This window comes from Colobus angolensis, unplaced genomic scaffold (genome assembly GCF_000951035.1).
Source record: "Colobus angolensis palliatus isolate OR3802 unplaced genomic scaffold, Cang.pa_1.0 Scaffold472, whole genome shotgun sequence".
NCBI classification, from domain to species: Eukaryota; Metazoa; Chordata; class Mammalia; order Primates; family Cercopithecidae; genus Colobus; species Colobus angolensis.
The window spans coordinates 1,826,260-1,840,202 of record NW_012118177.1 but is presented as its reverse complement, the minus strand read 5'-3'; the positions used below and the strand labels follow the sequence as shown (position 1 = coordinate 1,840,202).

The window sequence follows — 13,943 nt, the reverse complement described above, 5'->3', positions numbered from 1 at the left end:
AGAGTGAACTGAGCCAACAGAGGTCCTGTTGACTCCTTGCTGTAGATTTGGGGTCCCGGTCTTGAATTTTATTTTTTTGTCTCTGCTCTGGTTGTTGAGCCTCAAGGACTTGGGCCTTGGTGATTGAGCTGCTGTGGTGAGTCAGGGAAGTCATCAGGCTTATACAAGTTGCTAATCCTTTATCTTTTTTTTACCCAAAGGTCCAGAATCTGAGACCGAAACTCTACACAACAAAGAGCCAGGGTTCCCTGGTCTCCGAGGAGAACAAGGTCCAAAAGGAAACCCAGGCCTCAAAGGAATAAAAGGTGATTTTGTCACCTTGAGTTTCTTGGTCCTCCAAACTCCTTAGGGAAGGCTTTATGGGGAATGAGAAAACCAACAGCCTGGGGAACCTAAACAGAAGCAATTGTGGATCTTGTTTGGGGCTTTGATTACAAGATTGTTAGAAGTGCTACATTTGGGTCTCTAAGACTGAGGCTGGCAATGGAGGTCACACAGGACCAAGTTGTTCGCAGGCTTCCTTTTCTTTCTCCTCTACCTGCAGCCCAGGCTGTTAACCAGTGCATGCTGCTACCCCTCCCAGTTTGCAAGACCAAGGATGTAAGCCACTTATTACCTTCAGCCTTAAGCGAAGTGCTCTGAACAGGTCAAGACCTGGCACTCTGTAAAACCCAACTGGCTCCGAGAAAACAACCCTAGCCCCCACTGGTGTTGGAGAACTGATCAATGACCGCAGCTGCCTTTGGGTCATTTCCCCCTTCTATCACTTACTGTGAGGGGAAGATGCTCAATTAGTCAATTCATTATGGTTGTGGCCTAGGCCAGGGTGGAGGAAGAAGTGAAACTACTGACTGGAGAGGGGTTTTGGGATGGCCTAGGGTTCAGTTATTCAAGATCTCTAGGAATGAACTGCTTTCCTCAGGCTCAAACAGAGGAGTTCTAACTTACTCCTCTCCTTTCTCATTGCTCTGTCATAAAATGTCGTTACCTAAGTATATAGAGGCTGGTTAAGAAATGCCTGAAAGCTTATTCTCTACTATTCAGGTCCCAGGCAAACTATTTAATGGAAAAGGGCATTAAATTAACTTAGATGTTAATTTTGGCCCTTACCTAACTCACTACAAAGCTGGTGTATTTCTTGATACCATTCACAGTCCTAAAAGAGGGACATTTCTGATGCTTCCCATTCTGTATTTCCAAGAAGCTGAAAGATTTTCCCTAAGTATGGAATAGTGATAGGGATTCTCAAACTTCATTACACATGGGAATCACCCAGGGGAGGTTATTAAAAATTAGATTATTTGGTCTGGCCCCCTGAGACTGAGCAATTAGGACTGAGATAGGGCCCAGCAAGCTGCCTTATAAGCAACCATCACAGGTGACTGATGCAGGATCACACTCAAGAAATACTAATCTGAAGAACAGACTATTCTCTTAGAGTTTTAGGAATCATCAGTTTTCTAAAAGTAAGAAGGGGCCTTCAGAATCTTAGGAAACTCAGAGTCACTGATGTTGGCACCAATTCTCATTTTCCAGACAATAAGCACGGAAGATATAGGGAGTTGGACCATAGTGCTAGTGACTCCTTGATACCTCTTCAAAGGTGCTTTGTTGAAATCCCTCTCATTATTTATTTGGCATTTGTCTCAAAGTGTACAAAAATATGTACACATTTGTGTCATGTGTACAAAAGTCAGGTGAAAAGACATTTTGGTAAAAAAAAATCTTTGAGCGGCTTGAATTCCAGACTCTCAGCTGGTTAGTATAGGTCAGTGGTTCTCAACTACGGCTATACTTTAGACTTACTGATGGCTGAGCCTCATCCCTGACTAACAAAATCTGAACCACTAACACAGACGTACTCTGCTGGAGAGTAAACCAAGTTCATTTGAGTGTGTTCTCTGCAAGCCTTCAGATTGCCTCCATGGAGTTGTTCAAGTCACAAATAACCACTATCAATTCTTCATTCTTCTTAGAAAAAAAAAAAATGACCCACTTCGTTCTATGTTGTCTTTTTCTCCCAGGAGACTCAGGTTTCTGTGCTTGTGACGGTGGTGTTCCCAACACTGGACCACCCGGGGAACCAGGCCCACCTGGTCCACGAGGTCTCATAGGCCTTCCAGGCCTTAAAGGAGCCAGAGGAGATCGAGGCTCTGGGGGTGCACAGGGCCCAGCAGGGGCTCCAGTAAGTCTTGCCAAACTTTGACCCTGAGGAAGCAATGGAATCTTTCTAGTGCCCTTCAATCCCCCCAATTACTTTTCTAAAGTGCATACAAGAGAGATGGGATTAAAACAAAGTTTTGGGGTTTTGATCTACAACAGGAAGTCTAACTATAGAGTCTCTTAAAGTCCTTTCTGCTTTAACCTGCCTATTTTCCCTTCTCTCTTTCCCCACTTTCTTCCTTCCACAACATTGTTTACGTTTGCCTAGCAATGTGCTGGCCCATGAAGATAAAATAGGAATTAAGGTGAGGTTTCCATCTTCAAAGATTTCAAAATTTACAAAAGGTGCAAAAATAAATGGGCAACTGTTATTCAAGATTACAACATAATCAGTGTCTATAACAGTGCCAAGGTTCTGCTCTAAGTCATAATGCTAAGTGCCAGAATTCTATGAAGTCTGCAGCTTCTGACTCCTCCCTCTTCTCTCTTTGTCAGGGCTTAGTTGGGTCTCCGGGTCCTTCAGGACCCAAAGGAAAGAAGGGGGAACCAATTCTCAGTACAGTCTCAGGAATGCCAGGGGATCGCGGTGATTCTGGCTCCCAGGGCTTCCCTGGTATAATAGGAAAACCAGGCAACGACGGAGTACCAGGTCTCCCAGGTCTGCCAGGACTTCCGGTAAGTTGATCGTTCCTGGGTGATTAGCTCTACAGATCTTTACACCTGACTTTGTTGGGGGGTCTGATGGCCACTGGACCATGAAACAGGGAAGAACAGAGTCTAGAGCACCTTGTCCCACCTCTGGCACTGAAACTTTTTGCTTTTTGCTTTTCCTTTATGTAAAGTGGGAATCATTTTCTCAGAATGGATCATTGTCTCATTTGATAAATGCTAGTAACACCTGACCATATGACTTAGAAATACTTCAGCTTCTCAGTGACTTTTCTCCTCAAGTAATCTAGCCACTTTCTGTGATCTCTAGGGTTGTTATTATCCTGCTCATTTCTTGCCCTGTTTCCTCACCCCTATCCAGAAACTTTTGCGTTGTTAGATCATCCAGAGGAGACAAGATTCATATCCACTAACCAAAGTCAGAGGAGACTGATTGATAAACTATGATGATGATAGATAATTTTAACAAAACACAAAGCATTTGGTCACACTGGCTACCTCTTTCTTGTAGTCAGAGGACTGTCCAGATAAATCTCTGAGTTGAATTTTCATTCTTTTCTTTCTGTGTTGTCTAGGGTGATGGTGGGCAGGGCTTCCCAGGTGAAAAGGGGTTACCTGGACTTCCTGGTGAAAAAGGCCATCCTGGTCCACCTGGCCTCCCAGGAACTGGGTTACCAGGACTTCCTGGACCCCGTGGGCTTCCTGGAGATAAAGGCAAGGATGGATTGCCGGGACAACAAGGCCCTCCTGGATCTAAGGGTGAGTCATAGAATCAGATGGCTTTGGACTTGGAAATTTGACCCCTTGTAGAGTGGATATGACCCAGGTGCATGAAATGTATCATAAGAAGAGACTTGTCTCACCATAATCAGTACTTTCAACCCCCTGAAGGATTTGCATGTGAAAAAAAGTATTATGATTGTATTGTGGTAAGCTTAGGGGACAGAATAATACAGATTTCCACTCTGCTTAGTGAAGGACTTCCTACCAAAGCAGTCTGAAAATGTAACAGAGCTACCAAGGGAGGTTATGAGCTCATAATCCCTGGAAGAGTTCAAGAAGAAGATGGATGACCACTTATTGCAAATGTCATCAAAGCAATGAGTGGGAGATTGGACAAGGTGCCCTCTAAATTGTGTGGTAATATCATCAGCTGGGAAAAACCTTTCCTCAACTCATGGAATCTCAGATTGGGCAGAAATCTAGTTGCATATAGTCTAATCCCCATTTTATCCCTTAATGCCTTCCTCTTTATATAACTTCTTTTTCTACTTGAATTTTAGGAATTATGTGTAACAGTCCTGGTTATAGTTTATGAAGGTGCTATGCTAATAACTAGTCTTCAATACAGCCAGAACAGCTGTTCATCCCAGCTTCTGGGTTTCCACAACTTCTATGCTTCCGTTAGTGACACCACACTTACAATAATCTGAAGTTTAAAATTTCGAGATTATCTCTTATTTCCTTTGCAATTCCTCTTATATTCTTTCCTTCTCTTCTTGCTACTAAACTCTCATTATCTCATGCCTAGGTTTTCAAATACCTATAGGCTTGTTGGAATAAGTGGGTGGTTGGATGGATGGATGGATGGATGGATGGATGGATAAGTGAGTGAATGACAACAACTTCCTAAGTAGTTTTTACATTCAATTCTATTATGAACACTGCAGCCAATCTGTAAAGTGCCAATATCATCATGTAACTCCCCTAGTTCAAAGCCACATATGGTACCAATTGAATAGAGATCATATAATGTCCAAACTCCTCAACCTGGAATTCAGAAGTCTCCAAACATGGATACAACCAACCTTTTCAACCTTATATAATGCTCTTAATTGAAACAAAAAAACTAAGATACCAGTCTTCTTCACTGTACCCAAACACAATGTGTTCACTTCCAGCTTCAAGATTTTGCCATGTTGCCTTTTTCTGGAGTGCTCTTCCTCTTTGTGTAGTCATATCATATGCCTCTTTCAGGGTTCAAGATAAACCCCACTTCTTCCATTAAGCTTTCCCTTGGCCTCCACAGTATGTCATTGCTACTTAAATTATATATCTCCTTCCATTAATGCTTTTACTTTCCCCAACTGCATTGTAAGTCTCCTGATACTAGGGATGGTAATACTTCTTAGAGTCTCTTTACATGCCTAGCATAGTGCAGTGTTCCATAGGAGACTAATATTTATTTGCAGAAGAAAGAGCCTTCCCAATAACGAAGGGGCTGTTTCTTAAACATATTTCTCCTGTTTCCACCTTATCATCTTGAAGAATTACAATAAAAGAAGACAGGATACCAGGTCTTGCAAAATTTTATTTATTTCAAAATCTATTTTTGTGATTCGGTGTAATAAGGTTGATGGTACAGGTTAAAACTTGATAATTCAAGATACTTAAAACCGAGTCAATATTTCATTTAACAAATTAATTATTGTGAAGGTTGTAAGGACGTTTTCCTTTTTTTTTTTTTTTTTTTTTTTTTGATGAAGTCTCATTCTCACCCAGGCTGGAGGGCAGTGGCATGATGTTGCACCCAGGCTGGAGGGCAGTGGCATGATGTTGGCTCACTGCAACCTCTGCCTCCTGGGTTCAAGCGATTCTCCTGCCTCAGCCTCCTGAGTAGCTGGGATTACAGGAACCCTCTACCACACCTGGGTAATTTTTGTATTTTTAGTAAAGACACGCTTTCACCATGTTGGCCAGGCTGGTCTCAAACTCCTGACCTCAAGTGATCCATGTGCCTCAGCCTCCCAAAATGCTGGGATTACAGATGTGAACCTCTGCCCCTGGCCATAAGGATTTATCAAATAAAATCATTCTGCCTGTTGGAAGTCCTAGTGTTAGCTATAGCTTTGCTTCTAGCTCTGTTCCCAGAGACATTACTCATGGTCATTCTACTGCTCCTCCCCTAATTGGGTCTTCAGTGTAGATTAAACCATTTTGCAAGCAACAAGGTTTTAAACTGAGTTATAATAACATGACACTTATAAACTTACACACTTCCAAGTCTTCTGGCTATTATCAACATTTTAACTATTTGAGAACCTGCTGAGTGAACAGAAGGCAGCTTGCAGGACAATTTGTATCCCAAATATCACTAGTCCCTGGATACAGAAAGTTCTAAGGAATATGATATGGTAAGCTATAGCCTGGGAGATGCCTTATGCAGAAAATATTTGTCTTATTCCATTTTCTGTTGCTACAACAGGATATCTGAGACTGGGTAATTTACAAAGAAAAGAGGTTTATATAGCTCATGATTCTGAAGGCTAGGAAGTCCAAGATTGGGCAGCCCATAAGTTGAGGGCCTTGTGCTTCTTCAGCTCATTGTGGAAAGCAGAAGAGCACATGCAAAAGAGTCCAAACACTAAAAGCAACCTTGCTTTATAACAGTCTGCTCCTGTGGGAACGAATCCATTCCCTTGAGAAATAACCCAGTCTCCCGAGAAAGAGATTAACCCATCCTAACAACCTAATTACCTCTCAGAAGCACCACCTCCCAACACAGCCACTCTGGAAACCAAGTCTCAACATGAGTTTTGGTGAAGACAAATCATATTCAAACCATAACCATGTCCTTCTTGCAGTACGAAAAGTTTCAAGAAATTACTTTAATAAAGAGCATTAGCTTTCTTTTTCTATGACAACCAAATATAATTCTTCAAACCTACCTTTTTTTCTGCACAGTTTTAAAAACAAATAACCTGTGGTCCCCAAACATTTGCATTGTAGCCATTTCTGTTGCTAGAAAAAAATTAAGATGCTATTCCTGAATGTGCCCACTCCAATCAATGGTAGCCCAGACTAGGACAGCTGCATTGCCAGGAAAGAGGATGTAATCATCAGAAGCCTTTCAGCCTGCTAGTGTGAATTATTAAAAACTTTGGGCAAGCAGACAACTGGCTGTTTCCAAAGAGGCTCTGTTCCAGATGCTTATAGTAATCAATCACCCTGGTTATTACTGAACTGTGGTGACTGTGTGCTTGATCTCATGTGGGTGCCAGTGCTCTCCACTCAGTTCAGACAGGGGATTTTGTTGGTGGGCATATCTGGGCTGCTGAGAAGACTTCCCTTGGGCCTCAAGGAACTTCTGTCCCAGTTTAATTTTCTTCTTCACTTGATTGCTCTAGGTGACTGCTGCTGCAGAGAGAAGGTTGGTAAAGGAGACTTAGACACAGAGAGAGGTGAGAGCTAGCTAGGTCTACAAGCTCTCAGACACTGGTCTTAGCCAAACATCCCTTTTTTGTTTACCTTTGTCTCAGATAGTCACGATGGCCTGAGCACCACACTGGATGCCCTGTTTGGGGAGCCGGGAGCCTAAGGCTGGGATGCAAAGGCTGACACCATCACTGCTTCAGAGGCTCCTTAGCACATACCTCTTACAGCAGGCAGTACGGGATTGAGTGGGCATGCAGTCTCTGAGAAGGGCTGACTTCCTTCACCATGCATGTCGATGGCTTGGCTGACCTCTATCTTAAGCAAATTCATTTTCCGAACTTTACTGGGGCCTTAATCTGCCTTGAGAGGTACCTGAAAGGATCCACACATGTCTGAACTTTACTTATTGGGCCCAGAACAAATTGAGATGTTAGAATCTTGGGAACCAGAGACTCTTTTTATTCTGAAAATGGATTTGGGCATTAATGGGAAAAATTGTGAATAATTAGCTCATTTGTTGGAATTACTAAACAGAACATGGGTAGAGCAGATTTCTGCTTTGTTGAGAAGGCTCCGAATTCAGGAATGTAAAGTAGAAGACAGTATAAAGGAAAAGAGCCAGATACCAGTATGACTTGAAGTCCTTCCGTCTCACCATTTTGAACCTCTGCTTACAATACACAAGTGTGGTGTGGCACACAGGTGTGAGACAAAATTACTGAGAGAAATATGCCATTGATTTCCTCTGGTTTCTAACCATCTTTCCTTTGACCATTATTTTTCTCATCCTGGAACCTTTCCAGATGCCTGTCCTCAGCTTCATCTTCTAAAGGCTTTGTTTTTATCTGGCTGTCACAGATGAAAAGAAGCAATTAAATCAGTCTGATAAATTAAGGATGAATGGCTTAATATTTGGACCTAGCCCAGGGATATTTTTATTTTACTAAGTTTGTTTCCTAAGACATAAAACAATGGAACTGTAATGTTAGAGTTTGACACATTAGAGCCAATGGGCTATTGAGATTGTTGAGGGCAGGAGAGTCTTTTGCAGGATCCCTCTCATGATACACCCTCTAGAGGAAATTCTTCAGCCTAACTCAAAGAGCCCAGGCCTGAGCTAAGCACAAGGTTGAAAACCCCCTCCCAGTGAAGCATCTTACCACAAAGCGCTGGCCTGTAGAGCATATTTCCACAGTAGGGAAATAGCTATCAGAAATAGCTCTGTCATCTTGATGTCTGGTAGGATGGAGGTGGGTTTGACCACCTACAGAGGAGGAGGATCCAGGCCTATAGCCTTCTGTTCACCTCTGGAAATATGACTACAGAAACCTGAAGTCTGGAAGGCAGAAAGTGCTGCCCAGACTACAAGCAGTGTCACTAACCTGGCGATGGCCTTGCAGGAGCTCTACTGAGTACTCATTCTTACGTAAGATAATAGTTCAAGATAATAAGAACTATTATTAATTGAGCATGTACCAGAGTGCTAGACACTGTGCTAAGTGCTAGTAGCACAGTTTCATGTAATCCTCACAGACACCATATGAGAAAAGTAGAAGTAGTTCCCATTTTGCCATGAGGCTCAGAGAGGTTTAAGTATCTTGTTCACGCAGCTGGTTAGCAGCAGAACTAGGATACCAGCTAAGGTCTGTGGCTTCAGAGTCCAACTTGTTAACCAATACATTATACTGTTCAATTCCCATTCTTGATTTAGGAAAATAGAAGTGGGATCAGGGGAGGAATGCCAGTGAGTTCAGTAAGCAGTTTGAATCATAGGCTGTGTACATATTTTTCAGAAATGTAGTTTGTGATTTAAATACAGGCAAAAGCTATAGATGTGTATTAAAACTGTTGGCTCTGTAGTTTAAAGCAGACCTTGGAGGATTGTTTTAATGAATAGGCAAGACTTATGTAATTAGCATATCAATTGTTTGTAAATGGCACTTGAGGGAGCCCGCAAACAATTTGTTCACCAGTATTTTATTAAACCTCCCCTCTGTGATCTTATAGACTCTTTTTATTTGCATTATGAATGAGCAAGGGAGAATTTGCTAGGGGAAGGGCTATGCATGCCAATTTTGACATCTTGAATATTGAAATTGCTACCTTTTCTCTTTGAGTAGCAGAGTTGACAGTTTCAAATAAGGAGCTGAGGAAAGGGTCACCACTTGCCTGTCATGGACAAGAAAGCGGTCTTAAGTGTTTGCATAGTACAGACATACTGGTACATTTGGCCAAAGACAATCAATAGGTTTCAGTAGATCCCACATGAAGTGCATTAAAAGAACCCAGTGGTTTGGGGAAAACCTCATTCCAAGGAAAGGGTAAACATGAGAACTTGAGGGATCTTGGTTTCAAACCCTCCAATCTAGTCATATAAGCATAATGCACCCTTAGGACTAATCCCCAACACCCATCCTAGGGAGAGGCTCTGTCTGTGGGCAGGGTGAGTAGGCAATTGCTGTTTGCTGCTGTTCCTGCACAGGCAATCTCTAAGAAACCTTGTTAGGCAACATCTGCTGCATGGGTGACTGTTTGCCCACTGGGCCTCAGCGGTTTGATAAGTGATATCCTAGCATTTGGACACTAGGAGCATTCTCATCTGTAAGCAATTGTACTGGGTGTAACTCCCCAGAGCTAATGATGCCAAGGTTTTCCTATGTGGGCTCCCAGCTGCTGAGTGGGAAGAACTTGGCTGTCCCATTAAATGGAATAGAAGTAAAGGAGCGTACTAGGGAGAAATCTTCCCTGACTCAGTGGGTTCACTGAATGCATACATGTTACCATTTACAGGAATCACCCTGCCCTGTATTATTCCTGGGTCATATGGTCCATCAGGATTTCCAGGCACTCCCGGATTCCCAGGTATGGAATGAGGCCAGAGAAAGCCACTAAACACTCTTGTAAGGGCCATGAGGCAAAGGAAGCAGAGGGTAGCCCAGTAGTATTTGGGGATCCACATTCCTCCTGAGGGCAGCCTTGAGGATTGAGGAAACAGGATGGCTGCTGGAGAGGGTAGTGTGGGGAGCTGAGACGAGGAGAGGCTCTCCAAGATACTGGGATTCGTGACTGAATATCACAAATCATACCCAGCACACTGACTTTCCTTTCCCCTCACTGCTTACATTTGGGTTTTCAGGCCCTAAAGGGTCCCGAGGCCTCCCTGGGACCCCAGGCCAGCCTGGATCAAGTGGAAATAAAGGAAAGCCAGGGAGTCCAGGATTGGTTCATCTTCCTGAATTACCAGGTAAGAAAAAGAGTGTCTCCTCACCTGCTTCTTTGTGTGTGTATGTGTGTGTGTGTGTGTGTGTGTGTGTGTGTGTGTATTTGGGTTGTGGTAGCCCTCTGCCAATTACAGGAAGTCAAGTTTGCTCTCTGGTGTAGGTAGGATGGTTTAATTTTATACCCAGGCAAGACACAGCACACAGCCATAGAATGACAGCATATTAGAGCAATAAGGACCATTCAAAATCAGCTGGGGCAACCGCTTAACTTTCAGATGAGTAAACTGAGGCCCAGATGGGAAATGACTTGTCTGAGATCACTAAACCACTAATGACAGAGGTGTAACTCTGCCAGGTTGTCTGCCAGTTCTATGAGTTTCCTGGATCAACTCCTTAAGGGTCAGTGAAAGAGACTGAGATCAGTCAGAGGGAAGCTGTCCATTTCTATCCCTTTTCTCACACTCTCTTGTTCCAACTTGAGCTTCATGATTCTTCACTGTACCAGTGGTCCTCAAACTGTACTCCATGGGCCAGCATTAGCATCACCTGGGAACTTGATGGAAATGCAAATTATCTGCCTCTCCACAGGATCTGCTGATCATAACCTCTGGGGATGGGCCTGGTAATCTGTGTGTTATCCCAGATGATTGTGATGCTTGCTCAGGTTTGAGAACCGCAACTGCTCTAGGGCTCGGGGCTCATCTTGGACCATGTGCTCCAGGGTCCCCTCCACTACCCTCTCCCCACCCAAGAAGAGGGAGGCATGACAGCAGAAGCTAGAGAACTCCAGAAGAGGCTGAGCTTTTCCCAGGATGCTATGGGGTGGTGTGTGTTCTTCGACAATTATAGGAGCCTCAGGAACAGGTTGTGGACCTCCACCAACAGCCCCACCTCCCAGAACTAGAACCTCCTCCAGGTCGCAGGGCCCAGTCCCTGCCTCTGCACAAGGCCTCGCAGGAACAGAGACTCCTGACCTTCAAGAGAAGTGACATATATTATTAATATGTTAACTTTCATATTAGAAAAATCTGTCTCAGAGATCTGTACCCAGACAAATTGCTTCTCAACAGCCATGGTCTTTTATGTTCATCTTTTTACATTTAGGATTTCCTGGACCTCGTGGGGAGAAGGGTTTGCCTGGGTTTCCTGGGCTCCCTGGAAAAGATGGCTTGCCTGGGACGATTGGGAGTCCAGGTTTACCTGGTTCCAAGGGAGCCACTGGTGATATCTTTGGTGCTGAAAATGGTGCTCCGGGGAAACAAGGCCTACAAGGATTAACAGGGGACAAAGGACTTCTTGGAGACTCTGGCCTTCCAGGACTCAAGGGTGACTCTTTTTGCCCCAATTATCGAGCAATCTACAGAAAGCCTTATATTAATTTGTATACTTCCATGAATACTTGCATGAATCCGGGGTGATGGTTTAATTAAGGGGTTAAAATGAAATATTTTATTCTGTCCCTTCCTTTTGTGAAATTTTCCTTAAATGGCCTGAGCCAACTTTACTGTCTTAGTAATTCCAAAAGTGACCATAACTAATATCAGATTTCTTGCAAAGACTGGCTTACAGCTGGGAATAGCAACAAGGCTGGAGCTGAGAAGACAGTGGCACCTGGGATGTATCCTGAAAGTTGGTTTTCTGACCCACTCACTGCTGTCTCTCCAAGTTGTGATCACTTGCCCTTCTCTTTTATCAGGTGTGCACGGGAAGCCTGGCTTGCTAGGCCCCAAAGGTGAGCGGGGCAGCCCTGGAACACCAGGACAGGTGGGACAGCCAGGCACCCCAGGATCTAGTGGTCCGTATGGCATCAAGGGCAAATCTGGGCTCCCAGGAGCTCCAGGCTTCCCAGGCACCTCAGGTAGGTCCTTCAGAGGAGGAGTCCCACCTTGACAGACTTCAGCTAGGCCCTGGGCCCACATGCGCTGGAGGAGGGCAATAGCAGTAGTGGGACATGGTCAGAATTTAGAATGAGACTTGACTTTCCTAAGCTCTCAAGTTTCAAATCTCAAGTCACCCTTCTAGTACCAAGCAGAACAGATTGCTGCAGGTTAGCTTCCAAACTATTGCCACAAATCTTTCCCCTCCCCCGGCCTCCTCCATGGCCTCATGCCCAGTTTTCAGGTTTCAACTCTCCCAACCTCCCCAGTTAGAGAAGCCACCCTCATCGTTGAGGGAGTCTAGTCCATCTCCACTGCCTTCACTGGGGCTGTGAGCAGCCTGCTTTTGGTTGGGGAGAAACTCGAGCAGTGTGACCACACCAGCAGCCTGCCTCTCAGGCGAGTGTGCCTCCAAGGACCCACGGCCAAGCGTCTTTTACTCAGCAGTGGGGCCTGACACTTCCTGCTTCCAGACTTGTGTTTACAGCTTTGCCTTTTTCTTGCACTACCCTCCACAACCTGCTTCGGTGACTGCACCATTCCCAGCCGCCCCTCACTCCTGGCCTGGTGACTGAAGTTGAGTTATTTGCAGAGCCGCTAGTGTCCTTTTTATTCCCTTTGTCTCTCTGTGTTTCTGAGATCTTCACATAGGCTGCCTCAGTGAGAAAACACAGCACACAAGCTCACAGACTAACACCCCCACTGGCTCTGCCACTCAGGAATGTATCTGATTATACACTATAACAGGGCCTTGCTTACAAGGCCAGGGATCCCCAAGCTCCTGCTGTGGGGTTGGCTTCCATTGAATTTTTCCCTTGTTGTGGAGTCCCCTTCACAGCCTCCCATTTGAATCCTGGGGCTTGCAGCTACTTGATGCTTTTCAATCCATAGAAAGCCAAGTCAGCCATTCATTTGGGTCCTTGGGGACCCAAATACCTCTGTCGTCATTGATTTAATCCTTTCGTTTTTTTAATTTCCTTGCTTTGTACCTGAACATTCCACTTTGGCAGCAGCTCAGGAGGTTAATCCCATTGACCAACTTTAAAGCGTAGTGAAAGACGTCTCAGAATACCTAGGAGACCAAATGGGCCTTGTGGGTTTCTACAGTACTTGGCACTAGGGGGTCTTTCAACCTTAATGCCAAGGAACTGGCTGACTTAACTGATTGCTTGAGGGATTAAAAGGGCAGCCCTGTATCCAAGGCTCCCTGGGAGGCTGAAACAACAGCTCAACTTTAACCTCTACTTCACCGATTGGCTCAGGAAACAGCCATTGTAGTGTGATTCAGACTGGAAGTACCAGGAAACTGGAGCCTACTTGCCACCTTGTCTTCCTAGAGCTCCATTCAGGGGCTAAAGTGTAAACCACATTCACAAAGGGACAAAAAGTTATAATCAGAAGGGGTTCGCTCTCCCTGCCAGCTACTGTGCCATGCTGGAAGTAATAGCCATTGCTGTGGCACTCTGGGTAGTAGATGCTAACACTTCAGCCAACTGAGAACTCTGCCTGTTAGCAGTTTGCATGTGCTGTTGTTAAAGGGCCATTTACAAAACCTAACAAACCAAACCAATCAGAAGCTATGATATAGGCAGTGGCCCAGATCTGGCCAGAGCCTCACTTGACAGCTGTCCTGTGTTCTCTCCTGTGCTGATTCAGGGCATCCTGGAAAGAAAGGAACAAGAGGCGAGAAAGGCCCTCCTGGATCAATTGTAAAGAAAGGGCTGCCAGGGCTAAAAGGCCTTCCTGGAAATCCAGGCCTAATAGGGCTGAAAGGAAGCCCAGGCTCTCCAGGAGTCGCTGGATTGCCAGCCCTCTCTGGACCCAAGGGTAAGTGAAGTGATCAGTGAAGCTAAAAAGG

At 44.5% G+C, this 13,943-nt stretch overlaps 1 protein-coding gene across 1 annotated transcript in view; it reads left to right on the top strand.

The window, feature by feature from the left end:
• The window catches only part of COL4A6 (collagen, type IV, alpha 6), a 155,521-nt gene that overhangs the window by 119,631 nt on the left and 21,947 nt on the right, over positions 1-13,943 (top strand). Inside the window, exons 19-27 of the mRNA XM_011958747.1 lie at positions 201-305; positions 2,025-2,185; positions 2,659-2,838; positions 3,408-3,591; positions 9,778-9,849; positions 10,124-10,231; positions 11,313-11,534; positions 11,905-12,066; positions 13,742-13,912. Coding sequence (XP_011814137.1) covers positions 201-305; positions 2,025-2,185; positions 2,659-2,838; positions 3,408-3,591; positions 9,778-9,849; positions 10,124-10,231; positions 11,313-11,534; positions 11,905-12,066; positions 13,742-13,912 — 1,365 coding nt within the window. The remainder of the gene's footprint in view (positions 1-200; positions 306-2,024; positions 2,186-2,658; positions 2,839-3,407; positions 3,592-9,777; positions 9,850-10,123; positions 10,232-11,312; positions 11,535-11,904; positions 12,067-13,741; positions 13,913-13,943) is intronic.